Raw genomic sequence first — 24,865 nt, forward strand, 5'->3', positions numbered from 1 at the left:
AATTTCTTTTTAAATACTCATTTATGAGACAGCAAGAATTTTGAACAAGGCTGTTAATGATAGGATATTTTGGAGATCATTAATTCATAGCATCACCATAAGTTAGAAGCGACTTGACGGCACATAGCATTTGGATGTTTTCAGTTATGGAAGTTAATAAGGAGCTTGAGAACTTGACAGACATGATGCAGTTCCATAATTTAGAGTGACTCAATGAAGACCTTATCCTTCATAATGTTGAAGTACGCTGTGGAGGAATCACTTCTGTACACTAAAAAATACCTCAGCATGTCTTTAGCCCATTCAGCAAGCTGTATTTTTTTCAGTACGTAAATATAATTTCCCCCCCCAAGAAACAACATTTATTATTCAGAATTTTAGGAAGCTGACAAATTTGCCTAGAAAATGGCAGAATTTTGTAGCTGTCATTCTGACAACATCTGGCATATTATCAGTGTTCCTAATAACTCATGAAGCAGTTAACAAAGTGAGGTTTGGATGGTGGCTGTAGGTGAACAGCTGTACTGCTGAGTAGAGGTTTAACATGTACAGTATACTTCAGATTCAAACTTGGATCCTGTGCTAGGTAGGGCATCCAAAGTACTATTTTCCACTTCAGATAAATGGCGGGGATTTTCTGCTGTCAAAATGTAGCCTCCTTTGTGACTACCTGTATTATAATCACAGGACTGAGTGGAACTTTGGTCTTGATGTGACGGTCCTTTCCAAGCAAGGGCTTCCCATGATAGATTATTCTTCCCATCCAATACTGAGGACAGGTGACACCTTGAAACTTCTATAAAGAGCTATGCCATAGCGTTTAGTGTTAGTACCACAATTAAAATTAAAACAAAATGTAACCCCCCCTGCTTTTTTCTGTCCCCTCCCCCCTGGTGTGGGGGCTCTCACATCTCTAGCTTCACAGTGCTGTATTTTTCCCAAAGTACTGGCTATGATGCTTCTGGTGACTGATTTATTCTTTTTCTGGTATAGACCATTTGAAGAACAAGCACCTCTTGTGGTTAACACTGAACCAGTCGGTAGCACTTTGCATCAGGAAGAGAATGGAAGTGCTGCTGCCTTGAAAGGCTCGAAAGATGTCAACAACAAGAAGCGTGAAGAGCCCAAATCTGGTCCAAAGAAGCCCAAAGAGAAAGTGGATGCAATCTCTCAGTTTGACCTCAACAACTATGCAAGTAGGTCCCGAGGTCTAGAAGCATTTGTTGAAGAAAAAGTACATGGTGGACTTAAGCAGATGCTAAATACTATTCTGTATTTGTTTGTCTTTCTTTTGTAGTAGCATTATTGGTTGTGATGACTCCATTGATTTTTGTTCAAGCTTCAGTATATTTCCAACTAAACATGTGGTCTTTGTTTACAGGTGTTGTCATCATCGATGACCACCCCGAAGTGACAGTAGTTGAAGATTCCCAGTCCAACTTGAACAATGACGGTTTTACTGAAGTGGTGTCAAAAAAGCAACAAAAACGCTTGCAAGATGAAGAACGCAGGAAGAAGGAAGAGCAGACTGTGCAGGTTGAAAATAATGCATGTGGATGTTTTAGCACAGGTCTTCTGTACAAATTTTAAAAGACGCATCCTTAAGTTGCTTCTTGTGTTTCCTCAAATAGTCTTTCTCTTCACTTCCATTACCCGCTCACCTTCTGGTTCGTTCAAAAGAAATCTGAGTTATTTGCTTTTGCAATGCCCTATTGTAGCTGAAGTCATGCAGCACAAGTAAAGTAGATTATTCATGATTGCTTTTATTGTGTAAGAATCTCTGAAGGTCTTTTGGGCAGAATAGGGTGCAGGGGTGTAAAGATTAGGGAAAGCTGCAAAGCGAGACAGATGATGGTCGCATAATCAACCTGTGAGATATGTTTGGACCCTTGGTATTCCCTATCATATCCGTTGCGCTTTTCCAGAAATTATATAGACAAGAGGTGGGTCCAGCCATCTGTTTGCACAAGGATTGTGAATCTTCCCTACTTCTCCACCAATCCCTTCAGCAGCCATTCCTGAGCTTGGGAAAATAGATTTACTGGACCCACATTAATAATCATAAAGCTCAGTGGGCTGCAGTAGGAGAGAAAAGGGGTTGAAATTACTCAGGAAAGGCAACATTGTCCCTTTCTCTGTCCCCACTTCAGCCCAGCACGCCTGCACATGTCCCACAACCCTGGGAATAAATTTTCAGAGCTAGAAAGAAATGGGGGGGGGGGGGGGGGGGAGGGGGGAGAGATGTCGGAAGGATCCACAACAGTCAGTGCCTTTGGCTGACGGATCACTGAATCCAAACCAGGTTTGGAAAAGGTATGCTTTCTTAAACCTTCTTCTGACCCTACTGTGCTGAATCTAAATAAATGTTTTCTGTTTTCTCCATACAGTCTAATTTTATAGATCTCCTTTCCAAATCCCTACAGTTGTCATAAACAGAAAGGTCCAGTGGGCAAGAAGGCTGTAATGATACAATAGAATACCTTAGCTCCCTAAGATCGGGGAGGCTTGTTATAAACATACTGTTGAACAAGTGAAAAGTACTAGCATTTAGTATTCAGAGTTTTCTGGTCAGGCAGCATGCAGAATCCTCTTACAAATTCCTTTATTTTTAGGTTTGGACCAAAAAGAGTTCAAATGAAAAGGGAAGGGGTCCAAATTCCAAACTACCACCGAGGTTTGCTAAAAAGCAACAGCAAGCAACAGCCGCCGCCGCCGCAGCTGCTGCTCAGCAAGTTCAAGCACAAGCGGTTCAACTCCCACTGCAGTGTATCTCTCAGATTCCAAGTCCACAGGTGGCAGTTCAACCGCAAGCACCGACAACATGTGCAGTAAGCAGCAGTACAGAGTATACAACAACAAGCAAAAATCTTCAGAACACGCCTTCTCATAATGCTGTTGGATCTGAATTATGGGACAATAAAGTGCCACCCACAGCGGTCCTCAATGACATCTCTAAAAAATGTAAGCAGAGTTCTTTTTCACCTGGCTAAAGATGTAGAAAAACGTGAACCCTGTGATTTTAACTTGGAATTTTTTGTCTGCATCACACAGATGATGCATCAGCATCTGAAATAGGCTTTAATTCTAGTAAGCAACAAGGTTTGCCCTTGCATGGGGGGTGGGGGTGGAACCTAGTATCTGTTTCCCCCTCTTTTTCTTAAGCATCCTCTAACAGTAAGATTGCTAGAGTAGTCTGTAGTAGATGAGCTTTCTGGCTTCCATTTGTGCACTAGTGTATGTGGCCCCTTCAAAAGGGGGGTGGATTTGGGAGGGTTAGCATTTTATTGCCTGTGGCTAATTCTATGCATGTGTGGACAAACCCATAATTGTTTTTGCAGTGAGCATCTTTACCATCAAATGTTCTAGTTCCATTCTGTTCTCTTGACTTTCAGTGGGACCAATTAGTCCTCCGCAACCTCCTTCAGTCAGTGCATGGAATAAGCCTCTGACATCATTTGGATCAGCTACATCTCCAGAGGTAAGAGACAGACGTAATAAAGCAAGAGGGATGGAGTATATTCAGATTTGTAATTTGTCAGTGAATAGAAGTCAAGTGAACGAGATCCATATCCTCGAGCAGGACCATGGATAAAGCAGTACAGGAATATTCTAAATAAATATCCATCAGATAAGACAACCTTAAATGGTTGAACTGAATGGCTGAATTTTATTTCCATGGGTTAAGCAGCCATTGGCTCAATCTGTTGTTCCCAGTGCATGATCTTATTATCAAGATCTGCTGACTCTAAAGGTCACTTTCTGCTGACACAAATCACTTCTACCACCAGAAGGGGTGTGCTGTATGTTGCTTATTTTCCCCCACCCAGCTGCAGCCCTCTGACCTCCCTGAAATGTTGTTCCTATAGAACGTGGGGGGGGGGGTTTTGCATAAATAGCACACAAGGTGGCTGAGAGTCTTCGCTGGAAGGAAGGAATCATCAAAAAATGCATGCTTCCTTCCATAGATGGAAAGCAACCTTAGGAACCAACCTCTTATATCACTTAAAGCAAACCTGATAATGGAATTCCATTTTTCATGGTCATTGCTTGCATGTACACATTTCATTAGGGTTACGTTAAAGTATGTAATGTAGCACTACTGATTTTGTTAAGTTTTACAAGTAAAATTCCTTGGATCCTTACTAGGGAACAGCTGCTGGGCAAGAAAGTGGAATCGAGCTGGGAATAGAAACTATTCAGTTTGGAGCTCCAGCCTCTAGTGGGAGCGACAATGAAGTTGGCCCAGTTTCAGAGCAACTCTCAGAGAAACTCCCTGAGCCAAAAGAGCAAAGGCAGAAGCAACCTCGGGCGGGACCTATAAAGGCGCAAAAGGTAAGTGAAATTTTCCTGTTCCTGGAAACAACAGAAATATGAGCAGATGGCACTCTGATCCCATCAAACAGGAAATGCTGTAAAAGCCCTTTCTACATAACCTTAGGAAAAATAAATGATACTATATGGCTGATGGGGAAGGTGTCCAGGGGTTGATTACCTCAGCAGAATGTCCACGCTGGCCAAAGAGTTTTGCTGCATGGAGCTTGAAACTACCATTTAATGAAGCATCGAAAAGGTGTCTGAATGTCCTCCATTTATTCCCCCTCTATGCTTTTCTTTCAAATAAAACACTAGAATTTTGCTCTCAAGTTAAACATTTTCTTTCCTAGGCTCATTGAGCATAAATAGGATTTATTCTGTAATAGTGGGAATAATTTAAGTCTTAGTGCTCTCTTTCCAATTTCTGAACACGTTAAATCAAGGACACACACTTGGATAAATTCTACTGTGAGTTCTTTGTTCTTGAAACTATGCTATTTTACACCACTACACTCAGGCTGCCACCTGGTGGAGAGGGCTTTCTGTTCCTAGTGCTTTGGATCTGGATTGCAAAATTCAACATATGAAATTTTAAAAACTGTAATGTTTAAATTTTGTTCAGATCACAGATCTCAGTCCCGTAGAAAACAAAGAGTACAAGCCTGGTCCAATTGGGAAAGAGCGGTCATTAAAGAACAAAAAGGTAAAAGAGGCTCAGCAAGGGGACTCTGAAGGACAAGAGAAATCCAGTCCAACTGCAGTCAGAAGTCCAGACCCTGTTACCTCCAAAGAAGTTAAGGCAGCCTCAGAACTTGGGACTGAAATCGGAACAATGATATCAGTTTCTTCTACAGAGTTTGGAACAACTCAGAAGGTAGGAAATAAAGCAGAATGGCTCCTTAGGAAAGACCAGCTCCTCCTCAGTGCTGAATCACTGGCATTTAGTTGTAAATGTAGCTTTAGAGAGGGTGAACCATTTGATCAGTCTGGTGAATGTTCTTAAAATATACCAGATTGTGAAGAATCTGGTTTCACTGTCGTTCCTTCTATATGGCTTTTGTCACAGATACTTCCAGAACTCACTTGTAAAAGCAGAAATGAATAAGATGGTGTTTTTATGCCACCCTGTCTCAGGGACCATCTGCTCCTTATGTACAGACCCCACCATTAAGGTCTTTCACATAGACCTCTCTCTCCTCTCTGCCTGTGGGTGTGAGGCAGGTGGTGACATGCCATGGGGCCTTTGAGTGATGGCACTGTGTGTCTGGTTCATTTGGCACCTTCTCAACAGAAGGTGAAGGTCTTTTTTGTGTTGCACTGCTTTGGGTTGTGCTGTTTGTTGTGTTTTTACTCTGATTATCATTCTCTGATTGTAATACTGCGTCACCTAGTTGCCTTTTGCTGATGACGTCATCTGCTATTGTGGTTATTTCAGCAGCTGTATTACGTTTAATGTAGTCTGCTGCTCTACAGTTTTTTATGCTCTTTTGGCGTAATGTTTGCAAATTTTGTTTTTGTAAGCTTCTCTGAACTACATCAAAAGGCAGAATATAAATATTTTAATAAGCACCTGAGAATTTGAGCAGAGTCTATATACACAGATCTCTATACATGCTTTTATTGATGTGCATCTGCTCTTGGAGCTTGCCAAGGAACAATAACTGCAAATCTCTGAAAAAGTTCAGGCAGTGCAATTTTGTTCTCGCTTTGTTCTGCCAGTTGTATGACAGAAGCATCCACTAGACATCTAGTTTCAACCACAGTAGCTATTCCTAATTTCTGTGTATGGGTGGTGGTGAGGATGTTACTAAAGCTTGTCTGAAAATGTGTGTGTTCAGTTAAAATTTTGACATAGGCATAGATGGCTTTAAAAAGGGATTACACAGATTCATGGAGGCTACGTTTATTAGTGGCCACTAGCCATGGTGACTAAACGAAACGTCCACATTCAGAGGCAGTAGACTAGGAGGCAATATCAAGGAAAGGCCTTGGCCTCTGTGCTTTTTTAGCCCACTGGTGTAACTGGTTGGCCATGGTGTGACTAGACTAGATGGACTGTATATGCTAATAAAGGTGTTGTATTGTTGACTAGATGGACTACTGGGCTGATCCAGCAGAGGTCTCCTTACATGCTTAAAGATTCTCCAGGAATATATGGCTCTACTGTAGAACATTCAGTTGGCGCATGGATCTCTTAATCTTTTGTGTGTGGTCATTCTAAGGAGTAAATAAACAGTGCTGTGTGTTGTGAAATCCATTGTACCCAGGCTAGATTCCCGTGTCATAGACCCTGATCCCACACCCTGATCATAACTAAAGGTCACCCAAAACCTTTATTTCACTGGATAAATATTGGTAAACTTGAGCAACTACACTACTACTTGAAAGCTTTCTTGGCTGCCTCCAGAGACTGAAATCTACCATTTTTATCCTTGAATGCTTCATTGAATTGCCACTTTATTTTTAAAATATATGTTGGGGCCAAGCAGCAGCCACCCACTGCCACCTTCTGAAACCAGCCTGTCAGGTAGGAGGGGGCCCAGCAGAGCATAGTGTTCCCAGCTCAGCCAGGTGCTCCAGCAGGACACCATGGTTGATGGTATAAAAACCTCTGAGAGGTCCAAGGGAACAACCTGGAGAGCAATCCCCATCACTCTCCCAGCAAAGATTGTCAATAAGAGCTATCAAGGCAGTTTCTGCCCCAAACCCAGGCCTGAATCTGTATTGAAATGGGTTTTGTTGATCTGTTTGCTCCAAGACCACCTGACGTTTGGATAGCCAGGCCGCTGTCAAGAATGAAATATCATTCTTATCTATGCTTTCAGTTACTACCTCTAAGACATTGAGGACTTTCTTCTCTTGATTCTTAAGCATTTTATTTGTTATCAATAAACATTATGAACAAATAAAAACTAATAGCTACTGCCTTGGCAGCAGCATGCATAAGAACTCATTGAATACTTCAGGGGAATCAGCAGCACATTTCCTCACAGTTGAATTAGCTGACCCCCAAAGATCAAGATTTTTTTTCTGTGCAAAAAGATCTTTCGAAGATGTCACCTAGGTCATCCTTTCACAACTATAAGCAGCAATAGCTAGGAGAGAGACCCTCCTACAGTCTGAAGGTACATGAGGAAAGATGTGGCCGGCCTAGCCTTTGTAGTAGTTATTGATTAGTCAGGCGTCTGGTTTGAGGAGATTTTTTTGTCATTGTTGCTGAATTAATGGCAAGAAACGGTATTCTTCCTGTGGTATCAAGGCAGACGGTGTGGAACTTGCAGCTTGTGTCATGCAATTATACTTACCGATTGTGCTTAGCAGAAGAATTGCCTTGGGTATAACCTACAAGTTAAAATCTGTCTAAAGCATATCCCTCGACAAGCCCATGTCCTCTTGTGGATTTAAGCTAACATCCTGTGGGTGAACATCACCGCTTTTTGGAAAAGTGCTGAATTGACAACTTCGTTAGTACAATAAATTTGATCCTTCTAACATTGGTGCAAGAAATTTGATTGTGATTGGTTAAGTTTTTGTATGTTCAAATTACTCTGCTTCTTGGGGGAAAAATGGATATATAGATCAGCTTCTTCAACTTTTTTCCCCTTTGCAGGAGTCTGTTACAGATTACACAACGCCTTCTTCTCATTCCAGTACAGTGGCTACAAGCAGTGCAAAGATGGAAGAGGCTTTGGTGACAAATGTAAGCTTGTCAGTAACTTCGGAGTTTAAGTTGTCCCTTCTGCTTGGATTTTAAGCTTAGTGTTTTATATTTTAGCTTTCTATTGTGGCAGCCTAGCTGCTTGACCATGTAGTAGATGGCACTCCGTAGTTTTTCTAGGGATGCTTTCTATCGAGAAGAAATATGGTGAGTGAATAATGCTGGAAATCATTTTAAGAGATCTAATGAAGGTTTTTGAAGTACATGACTGTTCAGAAGATCAGAAACTGGAAAAGCTTTCAAGAGTTGGGGAAAAATAGAACGCTGTTTAAAAGAAGTCTGCAAGCTAAAGGAATAGTTACAGTAATGCGTACCATATGATAAGGAATCACACATTGTTATAACGTTGAGACCCACAAACCCTTACCTAACTTGCTTTTAGAAAACTTGCAGGACCAGATCTGTCCCTGACTAGCCTCAGTCTCTGAGCTAGCTTTAAAGATGAGGAAGCAGTTCATTCTTGTGAATGCCACCAGCATTCTAAAGTCATATAGGTTCAAGAGGGGTTACCAGGTGGATGTTTTCAACAAGTAATTCAGGTCTGACTGATACAACTTGCAATTTCTTGCTTTCAAACTGCTAGGTTGGCAGGACCTGGGACCAGAGATGGGAGCTCACTCCATCACAAGGCACTAGGGTCTTGAACTGCTGAACTACCGACCTTCCGGTCTGCAGTTCAGCGTCTTAACCTCTGAGCCACCACGGTTCGGACTCTAGCATTCTGTTAATACTTGTCCATGGTACCTGTCCACACTGGCTGGATTCAGACACCCTTCAGCCAGTGGTATGAGCTTCTATGGGTTCATATGCTCCTCCCTCTTCAGGATTGTCTACTCTTTCTCTCTCTCTTCTGTGTGTTTTGCAGTAAATATCATTTTCTGTGGCATTTGAATTGGGTACATGGTGGTTACTGCCAACCACAGTCTAAAGGTTTCAGCCTTTGATTGGAGGGAATGTTCATGTGATTCAGATGTCGTGATAAACTACGGTTATCTCCAGCAATGGGAAGAAGGGGGAAGGAGCACATGAGTCAGCCGAGGCAGTGTTTGTTATCCGATCACCTGATACTTGGTACCATGACATCTCAATTGAGCCATTCTCTCTCCAAACTTTAAATGCTTACCAGTTGTTGGTGTGCATAAGAGAGAGAACTCATGCATGTGCAGCTTTCTCTTCTTCTAAGGGCTAGAAGAAGTAAGAACAGTGCTGCCAGATGGAGTACTGGATATATAACAGGCCCTAAATCAATTTGCGAGTCTGGCGTATAACATGTGAATTACAATTATTCTCAAAAGGAGCATATTCATTAATAAGCTTCATGTTCTGGACAAAGTGGTACAGTTCCTCTACAGATGTTTACTTGCCACCTGGTATTTTAATTTCCTACAGTGATACGTGAACACATAAATCTGAATAGTTTTTTAAAATGAATGGTAGCTTCCAGATAGAATTAAAGCAACCTAAAACGTCAAACAGCAAATTATCAGTTGCAGTGATTGTGTGCAAGTATTTGCATTTGTGTGTCGGGGGGGGGGGGGGGGTTTTTTTGGCAAAGTCTGCAGAGGCTTTGTGGATTTGTGTGTTAGGTCATTGCCCCCTGCAACTGGTGGGTGCTGGTATACTGCAATATAAAATACCCCTTTAAAAGGGAGGCCTTGTGCATCTGGTCTTTGCTTTGTGGATCCATTTCTGATTTAAGCATGGTGGTGTGTTTTGTAGGAGAACAGAGGTAGAACAGCTCCAAGAGGATTTCTGGTTGCTAAATAGGCTGTGAAGGACTTGGTGATATTTAATATTCTTTGCTCAGATTTGTGACAAGAGTTTGTAGATTTGTGTCTTATCCTTCTGATCATAATGGCTTGAAAGGTTTTTAATTTTGTTATAGGTAGATTGCATCCCAGATAATTCTTGGGTGCTGGTGATTTTAGTGTACTGGATTTTTGGAGATGGAGTCACCCGTAGGAGATACAGACTGAACTTTCAAGTACCTTCATTCTTTTAACTAGTTCCATCCCATTCTGTGACAGCATCACATACTGGTGAATTGTAAGATCAGTGGGAACAACTAGAATAAGAGAGCATGACTGTTTCAGATTGTCTGATATCTGAGTCTTTGAGGAAAATATACTCATTTGGATTTGAGGTGAGCTTAAGTTCACCGAGGGCATCTAGTCACATTCGGGTTCTTCCTCCTAAACTTAGACCTAACCGACAAGAAGTAAAATAAAAGTGTAGTCTTCTTACCATAGCTAAGAGGACAAAACCAAAGCCTATTTATGGCACTACAGAAGGAAAATATGGAGGCCTGCCATACCTTTCATTTAACAGGACCTATGGGGATCAGGCTACAGGAAACACAAACCTGAGCTTAATTTTTGGAATTAAATCCATAGACAGTGTTCTATTTCCACAAATTGGACAGGATCTTATCCAATTAGGTTTTCCATCCTCTCTGTCCTGGAAGACTTGTAGTAGTTCAGCAGTATTGCTTGAGCTCTTGCTTGTGATGGGGCTTGTGTCTTAGACTTAGCTAGAATGTGATGTGTGTTGCCTGCCTTTCAGGTGCCCCTGCCCCACACCCTTCCCCTCCCTAGGAGGGAGACTCTACAACAGAGCTCCAGCCTAACTCCAGTTTCTCCCGCTACCGTGGACCTCACCCTCAAGGTATGTACCACATCCCTCTAAGGGTCATTTTCTTGCATGCAGGGGGAACAGTTAATGGAGATCTTGCTGGTGGACTTCAGTGGAGAGACCAACAAGGCAGCTTTTAAAAGCAGCTTTTTTGCTTTATAGACCATTAGACCATTAGAGCATAGAATGAGAGGGCTAAACATTTTAATTATCATCCCCACTTTGTTATGAACACTAACATCAAGCAACTGACTTTTGCCACCCAAAGCCCTAGGTACATAAGTCAGAACATTAGGTAGGATTTGTATCTCTTGAAAGTATGAGGTCTTCTTCATGTCTCATAGTGAACTCCTGGAAAGTAAACTGTTTGTAAATATGTGGTTCCAGAGGATATTCTGTGAAGTAGGTTGTGCATTGTTTTGGGCAGATAGTGTTTAATTTGACAGTATGTAATGAATATTGGCTAGCTGATGTAACAGACATCAGATAGGGGATTGGCAGTAAGTAAGGTGGTATGCTTGATAGGTTGCTGTGTTATACCAGTGGTCGCTGATGTTGTCTTATAATTCGTGGTGTTTCGCTTGTGGTAGAAAGTTGTCTTTATATTAGAAGCGCTTGTGTGGATTGGATCATGCCTCTCAACACAGACAGTCTCTCGCTGCCTTTGTGTGAGTTTCGATACTAACTCTTAGTGCTCTAAATAAGCCAAATGGAGGAACACTAAATTTCTATCCCACCTTTTCGATTAAAGGCCCAAGTGTTGAACAGTAGGGCTTTAGTTTCAAAGAGATATAGTACTGTGGCTTTAGCAGTAGCAGATACAGTAGGCCGTATATGTAAGAAAGGCACGCTTGGAGTGTCTTCAGGCATTTTTTTGCAGGCTGGTGGTCCATTAAAATGGCTTTGTGGAAGATTAAAAAGATTTCCTCTTGGCCAGAGACCTGTGTAGATGGTACAAAGGAGAGATTTAAGAATGGAAATTCAGAATTTTGGGTCAGTTACTTAGTAAAGCCGCTGCTTGATAGTTAACTTTAACCTTATTGACAAATGAATGGTTTTTGATGTGGGGTTTTGACTTGGATGTTTAGCTCGTTCTTCTCATCCTTTGTATCAGGATACAGTTCATTGCATGTACATATTCACAGGATTCTGTGCTGTTGCATAACTCACTTCACTGGCTGTCTGCACAAGAGGTTCCTATTGGGACATGCCCCGTTTAACTCCTTGGGGGTGGGTTTGATATCTTTCGTTATCAGTAACCTGCTTTGTACATATCACGTATACAAGTAATCCTCTTAATAGAGTGAAATTAGAGAGTGAAAATGTTGAGGGGATAAACAGATGTCCTAGCAGACATCATCTTCACAGCTCTGAAAGCTACTTTTAAAGTAAATGTGTATAATTTAAATAAAACTTCCACTTAACATTCCTTACGGAGCTATTATGCCTCTGCAGATTTATGCAGCTGTAAGTGTTGCTGTGAAGAAGTAATATACCTTGGGGGGGTTTCATTTGGATAACTATGTGGTGATCTCAGGAACCATTTGAATGCTTAGAATAAGGCATTAGGAAGCATGTGCTTAATTAGCTGTTGTGAAGGTAAAGTCCCCATTCACTACAGAAAAACAAAACCGTACAAATCTACTGAGTAGGCAGAAGCCTATGGAAATCTCTCGTTTTCATATGCGTTATGGGAGAGTACTATCCAAATGCATTGGTATGGATTCCAATCTCTCTTCTTTCTCCCAGATTGTAGATTGGAGTCTGTTTGGTCTACACTGTAGATATTGTTCTTTCTTTATGGAAACCTGTACAATTTGCATCTAGCGAAATTATTTGGATAACATGATAGAACAAAAGCAATTTTGAAAGTTAACTCACAGTCCAATAGTCTATGTATGGGAATATCCTTCACAAACAAAACCTAATTTTTGCTGGCTCTAGTTCCAACAGGATGATGGCTTGCAGCATGCATTGTAGCTACAATACGGTTCCACTAGAAAACTGAGTGTGTAACCTTATTGATGAAATGTCATTAACTGTACTGTGGTTTGGAATTCAAAAAGTTGCGGGGCGCTCTAACAGCTTAACTTACATGACCACCCTTCTATCAGTAACTGGAGTTTCTATAGTCATCCAGAGCAGGGGAAAAGATGGTATCAGGATACAGATCATAAATTATATAATGTGTCCAAAGCATGGGGTTATACAAAGTAGCACTTAGATTTAGTGTGTCCAAAGCAGAGCCATGAAGAGTTGAAACTGTTCAGAGCCATACTTAGTTGATATCTAGCATTCTTGTCCAAGAAACATAAGAACTCAAGCCTGGTGTTTTTTTCCCTTTATCTGTTGTGCATGCAAATTAAGAGCAGTAAATATGGTATAGAAAGCAAAAGTTAGGTTATTTTCTTTTCTGGTCGGCATTCAAGGTAGAATTGGGTCAAGTGCACTGAAAATTATATGTATGTAGGTCTGTGATGTTCTAGCTGCATACTTGTATTGAGTAAACTGTCCTACTAACATCATTTAACCTGTTATATTTCTGAGTTATACTTTTCACGGTTGTTTTAGACAAACTATTTTTACAGAAGGCACTAAGGATTCACTCATGGGTCTGATCTTTACTGTACTTATCTATTCTGGTTTGCAAATTTTAAGGCAATTCCATATTGAAAAATCCAAAACAATTAACTTTCCCTGGCAGCTCACCAGAGAAATTGATACTTTCTAGAGTGAATATGTTGTCGAAGGCTTTCACAGCCGGAGTTCACTAGGTTGCTGTAGATTTTCCGGTTTGTGTGGCCATGGTCTTGGCATTGTAGAACCTGACGTTTCTCCAGTAACTGTAACTGGCATCCTCCGAGGTATAACACAGAAAGATGGAGTACTCTCTGTGTCAAATCTACAGCAACTAGTTTCTAGAGTGAGTTGATATAAAAATGAGTGTAAAAGCCAAACCTACAATGTGTTTGTATTAAAGCTATCTCTCTTTCTGAATAGATGGAGTCTGCTCGCAAAGCATGGGAGAATTCACCAAATGTGGGGGAGAAGAATTCACCAGTTACTTCGACAGCCCCTCCTATATCTGGTGGCAGCAGTGGTGGCGGTGGAGGGGGAAGCAGCAGCAGTGGACCAACCAGTGGTGCATACAGCTCTTTCTCAAGTGCATCAATGCCCCCTATTCCTGTGGCTTCTGTTACACCTACAACGTCATTGTCAGGTATTGGCCTGTAGATTGTGTCCTGCAAGTTATTTGGCCACGTGTTCTTGTTGAGTTTGCTATTTTCCTCTATTTAGCGATGTCATCCTACTCTATAGGTTGGGGACCTATGAGAAATTGTGAGTGGAAACAGCTTGGAAATTCCACTCTTATTCCCCCCCCCCCCAAAAAAAATCTCTCTTTTGTGGCATCTAAGCTCTCAGGGGACTGAGCAGCCTAATCTCCCCCCCCCCCCCCACCCCCTTTGACTTTAAACCCTTTTTTTTAAACACTTGTATTCTTGGGGTGGATTCAGTTCTCATGTGACTGGCTTTGGGGCTATTTTTTGTAGTTAATTCACAAAGTCATGTCTTTCTGCATGTTTAGAGAGTCCCTGAAGTAAATAGACACACACACCCCGCCTTTCTGTTGATGGCCAGTTTTGCTGCTTTTGTGATTTGGGATGACAGCAAACCATGTCACTATTAGATATAGTGATTCTTAAAAGAATATATGTTGGCAAAATGCATAGGGAATATTTTTGGAAATTTTAACTGAGTAATAAAATATGTTTTACCTGTTTTTGCACCATCAGCCTTGGTCTTACTTTATATCTCCTGTGACCGGTACGGCCCTTTTATTTTCTCCATATTTTAAAAACACTCAAAGACAGTCAATGTTTAGGAGAAAGACTATTAATACAGAGGAGTTTTTCAAAATCATAGTAAACATTTTACAGGACCAAATATTGGAAATAAAAATGATGTTTAGTTTCCAGTTACAATAGCAAGATCATCTTATCCAGGAAGCAATTTGGAATAGCTACAAAACTAGACCAAAAACATTCTATACTAATAAATTTCTGGGTTTGACGTTGAAATTCAGGGACAAATACGGGCACGTTTTACCCTCGGGTGTTTCACCAATGATGGTTTTTCTAGGACAAAACTGGTTTCTGACAGGAAGGAAGACTGTAGATTTCATAACTTTTAGAGAAAACAAAATTTATAGATTATGGGACTTAATGATTAAAGGTAAGTTAGCTTCACAGGTACAGCTGCAACATAAATATAAATTTGGCATTCACTGATTTCAATACCAGCAACTTAACCATATGTTTTGTGAACTGGGAAAGGCATCAGATTTAAACAGACCATTAAATTCTTTTGAAAAAATGATTCAAAAAACTAACCATAGTGCTAAAGGTGCTATTTCAATTATTTATCACCTTCTGAATGAAAAGATTTGGAAACAGAAATCCTCACCCCAGCTTTCATGGGAAAAAGAGCACTTAATACTAAATAATGAATCGCACTGGAATAAAATATGGTCTTCCTTTTCATTTACAACAAATAACCAGTTGATAAAGTTACAATCTTTTAAGCTGTATTCAAAATGGTATTTAACTCCTCATAGGCTGTTTTTATGTAAGTTTAAGACAACCCCACAATGTTGGAAGGGTTGTGGAATGAGAGGTTCTTTCCTCCATTGTTGGTGGAATTGTCCTGGTATTAAACATTTTTGGTCAATTATTGTAAAAGAAATTTTTGAAGATAGTGGGTCATAAAATTCCACTTACGTCAGAGTCAGCTTTATTGGATTTTTGGCTGAATTTAACTTTAACCATGTTAAAGAAGGAACTGATTATTATCTTACTTTCTGCAGCCAAATCCTTAATTGCAAAAGTTTGGAACCAAACAAAAATTCCCAACCTTGAAGCTTTGGATATTGAAATGCTGGGACTTAGCAGTAGCAGACAAAATAGCAACACTAGTAGCTCAAAATCCTAAACTGTCAAATAATTTTTTGGAACGGTGGTTTCCCTTTTTTGATTATACATCTGTTAGATAAATATTTACATTTTGCCCTATATTAGCAATACGTGAAAACTATTGGTTTGGTTATATATATATATATATATATATATATATATATATTTGTTGTATATACCCTATAGACTGTTGTTCTAATTATATTTTTTGGGAATTTTGTACTATGACTGATTTAAGTCAAAGTTGTATGTTTATATTATTTTAAAAAATTATGATTAAACAATAGCAAGATCACGTCCACAAATCCAATATGGACTGTAAAGAACTTCTGATAATTCTTTAACATAATAGTACAGTTAGCATTTATCTAAAATTGGTGTTTGTTGGCTGATGTTCTCTTTAATTTAAGCAAAGAAAAACCTTGATGTAGTCAGAATATGACATGGCCGTGTCAGCATCTATAATTCCAGTTTAACATTGATGGAATTGGGCGTGCTAGCAGAGGGTTGTGGGATTTTTTAATGGTTCAGTCCCCATAGCTCGTAAAGCATGTTGAAGAGGCACCGGGGGGGGGGGATTGTTCTATCAGCTGTGAGAGATACTGCAGAAGGATGGTTTGGCTACATGTTACTGTAACATATGCCCTCAATAGCTGTTTTGTTCAGTATTGCTTACTTCTGGTTCTGAAAGTCAGTTCAGGGAGGGGGACCTTGCTTGACTTTGAAAGATGTTTGGCCTTAGACCCTCTTCTGGAAAAAGGGGTTCTCCAGCAGTGGAGCATTTGCCATGAATGCCAACAGATGCATCTGTCATACAGACTTGCGACTCATCACCTTGCCAAATATAGGAAGAGGTCATATGTTAAGCCACCTTGGGTAAATACCCTTGCAAAATTGATAAATGTTTTAATTCACCAGCCGTTTCCCCCCTTTTTTACTTAATGTAAGCTAAGTATTTGACTGACTTGCTGAAACGTTGTGGCATTACATTGCTTATTTGTCACTTTTTAGGAGCTGGAACATACACCACCTCTTCGCTGAGTACAAAAACAACCAGCACCTCCGACCCACCCAACATCTGTAAAGTGAAACCACAACAGCTACAGACCAGTAATTTGGCATCGGCTAGCCACTTTTCACAGCTGAGCTGTATGCCATCCCTCATTGCCCAGCAGCAGCAGAGTCCACAGGTCTATGTGTCCCAGTCAGCAGCAGGTAAATGGGGTCAGGTGGAATATGTTTTATACTGTACCTGGGCACAGGATTATGTTCTCTTTGTTTAAGGACAGAGGTGACAGAATTTAAGCTCAGTGTCTCTTAAAAGCGTTCCTGCATGTCTTGTCTAAATCAAGAAAGCTAGACTTTCTTGTATGCTTAATTGCAGTCCATTCTTTACCCATAACAGTTTATTTAGACTTCCAGTTTATGGCAGCGCAACTAGCAGACTCACCTCCCAGACCTCCCAGGGGTGAAACTGCGCTCCAGCCGAAGAAGGGGGTGCGCAGGCTCACACACACACACACCCCAGGGGCCCGGTGAAGGGACCCTGGCCATGGAAGTTTTAAGAGGTTGCCTCTTCGAGGGCGAAATGCCTGAGAATTGAGGCATCTCTTCGTTCCGACGGTTCTCCGTGCTGTGAGACCGAATGGGCTTAGCGACGCTGACCGGGCCGAGCGCAGGAGATCACGCGGCAGAAACGAAATGAAAGCGAGGTCGAATGACCGATTATGAACGTGAGTCAATTTTGTAGTGTCTAAAGAGGAAAAGATAGCTCCCCACCCCACTGAACGGGAGAAAAAAGCGAGCGGGGGAGGGACGCCTCCCATGCGCATGAATTTTTGAGCGATTGAGGGGGGGAGTGGAAGAAAACGCGAAGAAAACTGCCTAGAAGTACTTACCCAAGCGAGTCTAAGCGGTAAAGCGCACATTCAGAGACTTTTAAAAAGTTTGCGAAAGTAAACAAACGATAAAGATGGCGGGGAAGAGGGACAAAGAAAGACTTTTGAAAACGAAACCGGAGATTCCAAAACCGGAAACTACCAGTGAGACGGCAAAGGCTGTAGCTAATTACAAGCGCCCTCTACTGGAACAGCTGAATAACTTCAAAGAACAGATGTCCGTGCTTACTCAAGGTATTACTGCACAACAAACTCAAATAAACGATTTAATACAAATAATGAAGCAAGATGCTGAGAAGGTAAAGGAAGTGGCTGCAACTACGCAGAAAGTGAAGAAGAAAGTGCAAAAGTTGGAAAAGAAACAAACTTCCTTGGAAGATCAAATGCTGCAAGTCCAAATGGATAAGGCCAACATGGTCCTGCGCTTCCAGGGTGTGCCAGAGAACAGAGGGGAGAATCTTAAAGAACTGATGAGTGAGCTACTAGCCCCAGAAACAGAAATGAAAGCAGAATCGCTGCTCAACGATATGGATGTGGCTTATAGATCATACTCAGGATATATAAAGAAAAATAATCTGCCTGGGGAAATTGTAGTAAGATTCTCGAAGAGGCACGTCAGGGATGCTATCCTGAAAGCGGTTGCTGCAACACCCCTGAAAGCAGGGGAGAATACCATCAGAACGCTAATGGATATTCCATTTGAAGTAAGACAACGCAGAAAGAAATATAAAGAACTTGTGCTTTTTCTTCAAACAAACTCAATTGGATACAAATGGCTATTTCCAGAAGGCGTAACATTTAAGATCAAAGATAAAAAAGAAAAGATTGACTCTGTTCTGAAAGCTCAAGAATTCCTAAGGGTTCAGCTGGGGAAGGTCAGAGGACGAGAAAAAAAAAAAAAAGAGGACAGCAAGTCCAGTGGCGAGCTGGAAACTGGTTCTTCCGGAGAGGACTCTGTCTGAGCAAGGGGCAGCAGCTCCAAAAAGTCCTTATAAGTTGCGGAAGAGAAGGGAAAAGAAGTAAAGGCTGAAGGACTCTGAATTGTGCCTTTGAGAACTCTGGTTTTGGGATGACTGGGGGTACTGTTACTAGACAGTTAAATTTAAACTCTAAGGGAAAAGGGCTATAAATGTTTGACTCAGTTTATAAAGGGATCAACGATGAGAAGACTTGATGTATCTAAGCTAGTTGGAGGATCTCCTCTCTTGGGTTTTTAGTTAGTAGTGGGTTCTTTACTTTCTCCTGTATATGTAGTTCCCCCCCTCCCTTCTTTACTGTTGTAGTTTTTGTAGTGGATAAAAAAATCAATAAAAAATTCCCTCCGGGGGCTTAAAAAAACAAAACAGTTTATTTAAATGTTCTAGTGTTCAAAATGAACTTTTTGTAGATTGAACATAGAAATGACGCCTGTCCCAATTCCCACTGCTAATTGGCAACAAAAAAATGGGTCAGGTTTTAGGCAAATTAATGTGTCTTTCTTTTCTAGCTAAAATTTAGGCACCACTTGACTCATTAACTTTGCTTGTGGTTCTGTAGCTCAGATTCCTGCTTTCTATATGGATACAAGCCATCTGTTCAACACTCAGCATGCACGGCTAGCTCCCCCCTCACTGGCCCAGCAGCAAGGATTTCAACCAGGACTTTCACAGGTACTTTGAGGGGATTGACTGTTGATTTGCCAGTAAAGCTCTGTTGTAAGATACTGGGCAGCACTTTCGCTTCTATATAGAAATAGAAAACTTGGCTCTTACTGTCCAAGTCAGGGCTTGTTTGCTATCTGTTTTGGATGTGCCTGTCCAACTAAACGGTTGACAGGTGGCTACAGCAGTTGGCTTTCAGTGGAATGTTCTTAGCAGCATATGCAAAGATGAGGCAAGTTCAAGCTGACCAGCTGTTAGAACTGGAGTACTTCTTCCAGCACTTGGGTCCTGGCAGATATTGGTCAAGCACAAGCACCGAGGGAGGTTCCTAGTGGCTAGTGAGAGGTGATGGGGGGGGGGGAATAGCTTACTTGCTCTATGTGTATAACACCCCAAGTTTTGCTGTTTGATTAAATCATCTCTGGTAACAGGCTGGGAAATGCCTCAAACCTTTGAGCTGCCCTCCAGCCGAGTAGGCAGTACTATCATAGGTTCATCTGTGTTTGTCCAGGTATTTAATCCCTTCTCTTCCTTACAGCCCACTTCAGTTCAGCAGATACCAATCCCCATATATGCACCTCTGCAAGGGCAGCATCAGGCTCAGTTGGGTTTAGGAGCAGCGCCTACTGTTTCCCAGGCTCAGGAATTGTTTAACTCTTCCTTGCAACCCTATAGGTAAGCATTTTCTTTAACAGATAGGAAGCCCTTTGTAGTGAGGGTGCACACACTGCAGGAACGTCCTAATTGCTTGACCTTTATAGCGTAGATGGCCCCGCGGCAGCTGTTTTAGTTCCTGCCTATTGCTCCCTCTCTTAAATGTGTGTGCACAATGATTATTACATCATGTTCGTTGGTTCAAGGGTGGTGCACTAAAATGTTCCTTATTTTGTGTCCAGAAAGCCCCATTCTGAAGTTGTTTTAAAAGAAGTTCGGAGCCTTTTAGCAATTGGCCAGGGCGGGGGATCCTAGTCTCCAAAACCTCCCCCTGCACAGTTGTTGAAGATTTCAGCTGCTGGTTTTAATTTAGTGTTTTTGTTGGGATTCTATGTTCAGGTTTGATGAGATTGGAAAGATGACGGGGACTTGAGAGAGTAAGAAATATACAGTAAATGTGACTTGTGAAATACCATCCCTCTGAGATACCAGAGGTCTGGCCTACCAACAATGTCAGTTTCTTCTTCTGCTCCAGAGGGAAGGACTTGAAATAATGCTAGCAGTTTAAGAAGTCTCTAACAAGTTCTACCTTGCCTATTAATTTTCAGCGAGAAAGTTGGAATAACCAGTTGGCATCGGTTTAAAACTTCTGTAAGCCAGTGGTCTGTAATTGCTGTGTGAATGGCTTTTACTTAAATTGATTATTTATTAACAATGCATATCCTGCGCTCCTCATCCAGTGAGGGCTTTTTTGTGGCAGTTTGTGCAACTCAGGCCCCGGTCACACGGCAAAGTTGTTGCGGGAGAGGCCCGGAAGGTGGGCGGATTATCTGGGCGTGATCACACCCCAACATCTGGGAAGTGGAGCGCACCCGTGGCTTACCGCCGACAATGCGCATTTAAAAACTAGTACCTCCAAGGTACTAGTAAATGTTTGCCACGGGCTGCCTCCAGACGCCCGTGGTGTGATCCCGCCGGCACACGGCATTCCCCTCCGGTCCCTCGTTTACCCGCTGGCACCGAGGGAAGGGCCCGTGCTGTGCCGCCGGCGCATCTGATCGTGTAATCGCGGATCAAACTGCGCCGGGGCAATTCGCCTCGCCCCCCCCCCCCCCCCGCCCGTGTGTCTCAGAATATCAGTCCAGTTAAAACCTAAACACACATTAAAAATTAACCACTACTATATTTAGAGCAGCAGCCAAACAAAAACCCAACCCCAAAATCAAAGCACCTGATTAAGTTTCCACTTGCTAACAAAAGCTTCACTGTTAAACTGTATTTGATGACTCATGCTGGCTTACCTTCTTTTGTAGATCCCAGCAAGCGTTTATGCAGAGTGGTCTGTCTCAGCCCTCACCGGTGGTTCTTTCTGGCACAACCTTGCACAGCTTCCCAGCAGTGCAGCATCAGGAGCTTGCCAAGGCACAGCCCAGCCTTGCGTTCCAGCAGCCATCGAATACTCAGCCGATCCCTATCCTGTATGAGCATCAGCTGAGCCAGGCTTCAGGGCTGGGAGGCTCCCAGCTTATTGATACGCATCTGCTCCAGGTCAGAGACAGTGCTGAGGAGTCCGAGTTGGAATCCCGTGGTGTTTCGATGCAGCAAAATCAAACATTTTGGGGTTGTGCTGCTCTGAAGTTCAGTTGTGGGTTTTGTAAAATGTCAGCAGGTCCTCACCGTACATGGTGTGTAATGTGAAACAGAATCTCTGCTCAGCCCCCTGTAATTATATTCTAGCTCAGTAATGTAGGGAGGGGCTGTAGATGTTGAATTATGTTGCACGTTACAATGGGTGGGCAGGGATGCCAGGTGACTGCTGCCGTATCATGCCAGCGACATGGCCAGTTTGCATGAAGTGGCCTGCTGTTATTGGCGGCCTTGCCATGACCCACGTGTGGTGCTCCACATAATGTAATATATGTTTTAGGTGCTATATTGTTAAACTCTGAATGAACAAATGGGCAACTGCTGGAGTTTGTATATGGACACACACACACACACACACCAGCTCCACAGTAGAGAGGGCAGGGGAGGTTGATTAGATAAGATCTTGCAGTTCCTACGTGATTTCAGCTGCAGGAATAGGAGCTCTAAATCCAGTTCTCGTGAGTGCATGCACACTCTGATGTAGTCCTCATTACTCATCATGACTTCTATAGAAAACAGTGTAAAACACTTTAGAAGGTGTTCTGTTTCATATCTGACCATGCTGTATATGCCACGTTTGTATTTATTTTTTAAAAAATCAGCTCTTACAAATATATACTGTAATTAACAGTATGTACATTTTATTTGTGTGATTTTCTTCATATGTGTTGCTTTTCCAAACATAAAATGTGTATAGTAAGGAGAATTATTAAATAGAAAAGCCCATAAATCTATTCTTTTATTTCCTTCAAATTAAATTTAACTGTACCTAGTTAGTCACCTAGAAACTATCAACCTCTCTTTTCTCAGGCCAGAGCTACTCTTACCCAGGCCTCAAATTTATATTCTGGACAGGTTCAACAACCAGGACAGACAAGCTTTTATAATACTGCACAGTCTCCCAGCGCTCTCCAGCAGGTAAACTATGGCACGGTAAATTGCTTTCAGTTGTATTTAACTTGTGTATGTTGTGTGTCATGTTGTGACCTCTTGACAAGAGAATATCCTTTTGAAAGCAAAGGTTCGTGTCATCTTATGAGGAAGTAGCTGCACTGTAGGTGGTAGCAGCAACATAAGCCATTTTTGAAAAAAATGTCACTGTAGTAATCTCATAACTGCCGGTGTGTTTGAAGAGGCTTTTTTTTTAAGTATGAGAATTCTGTTCTCAGAAGTGTTTCTCAAAACATGTTATTCTCTTGACAAGGGACCTCTGTCATATTTTTGTCTACTGTTTACTTTTGTTAATGCACCTAGAACCCACTGTTAGCAAGCAAAGTTTCCAGTGAGATGGATAGCAATTGTGAGTTCACTTACATGTAGCTTGTTCTTTTTAAAAAAAAAACAACAACAACCCAGGTGTTTCAGCCTGTAGCTCTTGTGCAGGGAGCCCATGTAATCGTGGGACTCTGAAAGCAATCTGCTTACTACTGATGGTACCCATCTGAACATCAACTGAAAAATGGTACAAATCTGTAAGCTTACCTTACAGACTATGGCCCACCAGGAATTTCTCCTGCACTGGGAGCTGTTGGAATGGAGAGGGAGGTAGCAGATGAGCTCTGGCGTGCCACAGCAGGGATCCTGTTAACTGCAGCAGGCGTGCTGGCGGATAGGCTTGGGGGGGGGGGGTTTGTCAGCAAAGAGCCTTGTGTGATCATCAGTCAGGCTGTCCCTATATTACATCTGATCTTCAGTGCAGTTCTTCCTGGTGTCAAAACATACAAATGACTGCTGAGTCTTGATATATTTTCCTAAAGAAAAATTATAATTAACTGTGTATGTGCTTCATAATGTTACTGTTGTTCATAAATGTTAAATGATAAAGGGCAACAAAGATGTAACAAAGAGAGAAATTGACTCTTCCCATATGTGCCCTGCAGAGCCTTACAGTCTAGCGAGCAACGTCTTTTAGCTGTCCTAGGCCAAAGGACATCCAGTTAGCCTCGGCCAGGGCCTTTTCAGCCCTGGCCCCTGCCTGGTGGAACAAGCTCCCACTTGAGACCAGGGCCCTGCGGGACTTGTTACAATCCCGCAGGGCCTGTAAAATGGAGCTGTTCCAACCAGGCTGTTGGTTGAGGCACCAGGCATCCAAATCCATCTTGACTCCCCTCTGCTGACAGCGCTGATTCTTTTAATTTAGCGAGCTAACCAGCTGCACCACTGAAACCCTCCAATTTGAGCCTGTTATTCAGGCAAGCTCACTCTGGCTGTTGTTCAGCTGATTTTTAATGTTAGTTTTATTTTTAATTTCTATTTATTAAATTCTATTCATTGTCATTTTAGTCACGATTTCTGTGTGACTCTGTAACCCTCCCTGAGCCCGCTCGCAGGGAGGGCAGGATAGAAATTGAATAAATAATAATAACAACAGCTGCAGCTCCAAAAGACATAAACTTGGGTATTTTTTAAAAAGTAACTTTTGTTTCATTATGAATTTATTTTTTATGGCTTGTTTTGAAATTGGTAACTTTATGTTGTGTGTATGTAAAGTGCCGTCAAACCACAGCCGACTTACGGCAACCCCAGCAAGGGGCTTTCAAGAAAAGTAATTAAGCGGAGGTGGCTTGCCATTGTCTCCTCAGCAGAGTCTTCCTTGGAGGTCTCCCATCCAAGTACTACTGACCAGAGCTGACCCTGCTTAGCTTCTGATGATATCAGGCCGTACCATGCTGCCTTCCCTCCCAGTTACTTTATAGTACTGTGTTTTTACCTTGTGACAGGGCTTTTTTGGTAGAAAAAGCCCAGCAGGACTCATTAGCATAATAGGCCACTCCCAACAGCAGAAACTCATTAGCATATTAGGCCACACCTCTGACAGTGCAACTCATTGGCACATTAGGCCACACACCCCATGTTACCAGAAGTGTGCTCATCCAGCCACACCCACCTTTTGCTTCTTATTCTGCTTACCTTGTTTGTTGTCAAAACCCAGGGCTTTTTTGTAGCAGGAACTCCTTTGCATGTTAGGCCATGCACCCCTAATGTAGCCAATCCTAATGAGTTTCTGCTGTTGGGTGTGGCCTGTTATACTAATGAGTTCCTGCTGGGCGTGGCCAATTTGGGAGCCAGCCGTAACTCCGTTCCTGTGCATTCCTGTGCGTTCCTGCCCAAAAATAGCCCTGCCTTGTGAGGAAAGTTGAGCAAGTCCATGGAAAAGGGCAGCATACACATTTTGTAAATAAAGCAGTAATTAAACCACCTGTAGATCTGATGTATCCACTGTCTTGTATTTCTTTCCAGGTGACAGTACCTATACCAGGGTCGCAACTTTCTCTGCCCAACTTTGGATCAGCAGGCCAGTCTTTAATTGCTCTTCCACAATCCATGCAGCCTCCACTGCAGCACACACCACCACAGCCTCAGGCCCAGAGCCTAAGTCGGCCGGCACAAGTC

The 24,865-nt window shown here is 42.0% G+C and overlaps 1 protein-coding gene across 1 annotated transcript in view; it reads left to right on the forward strand.

Moving 5' to 3' along the window:
• The window catches only part of PRRC2C (proline-rich coiled-coil 2C), an 80,050-nt gene that overhangs the window by 40,995 nt on the left and 14,190 nt on the right, over positions 1 to 24,865 (forward strand). Inside the window, exons 17-31 of the mRNA XM_015423845.1 lie at positions 994 to 1,196; positions 1,382 to 1,536; positions 2,613 to 2,961; positions 3,393 to 3,478; positions 4,147 to 4,332; positions 4,937 to 5,188; positions 7,925 to 8,014; positions 10,595 to 10,696; positions 13,664 to 13,883; positions 16,645 to 16,848; positions 19,068 to 19,180; positions 19,710 to 19,846; positions 21,139 to 21,373; positions 22,283 to 22,405; positions 24,713 to 24,862. Coding sequence (XP_015279331.1) covers positions 994 to 1,196; positions 1,382 to 1,536; positions 2,613 to 2,961; positions 3,393 to 3,478; positions 4,147 to 4,332; positions 4,937 to 5,188; positions 7,925 to 8,014; positions 10,595 to 10,696; positions 13,664 to 13,883; positions 16,645 to 16,848; positions 19,068 to 19,180; positions 19,710 to 19,846; positions 21,139 to 21,373; positions 22,283 to 22,405; positions 24,713 to 24,862 — 2,605 coding nt within the window. The remainder of the gene's footprint in view (positions 1 to 993; positions 1,197 to 1,381; positions 1,537 to 2,612; positions 2,962 to 3,392; positions 3,479 to 4,146; positions 4,333 to 4,936; positions 5,189 to 7,924; positions 8,015 to 10,594; positions 10,697 to 13,663; positions 13,884 to 16,644; positions 16,849 to 19,067; positions 19,181 to 19,709; positions 19,847 to 21,138; positions 21,374 to 22,282; positions 22,406 to 24,712; positions 24,863 to 24,865) is intronic.

Source organism: Gekko japonicus, unplaced genomic scaffold (assembly GCF_001447785.1).
Source record: "Gekko japonicus isolate JY-2015 unplaced genomic scaffold, Gekko_japonicus_V1.1 scaffold281, whole genome shotgun sequence".
NCBI lineage: Eukaryota > Metazoa > Chordata > Lepidosauria > Squamata > Gekkonidae > Gekko > Gekko japonicus.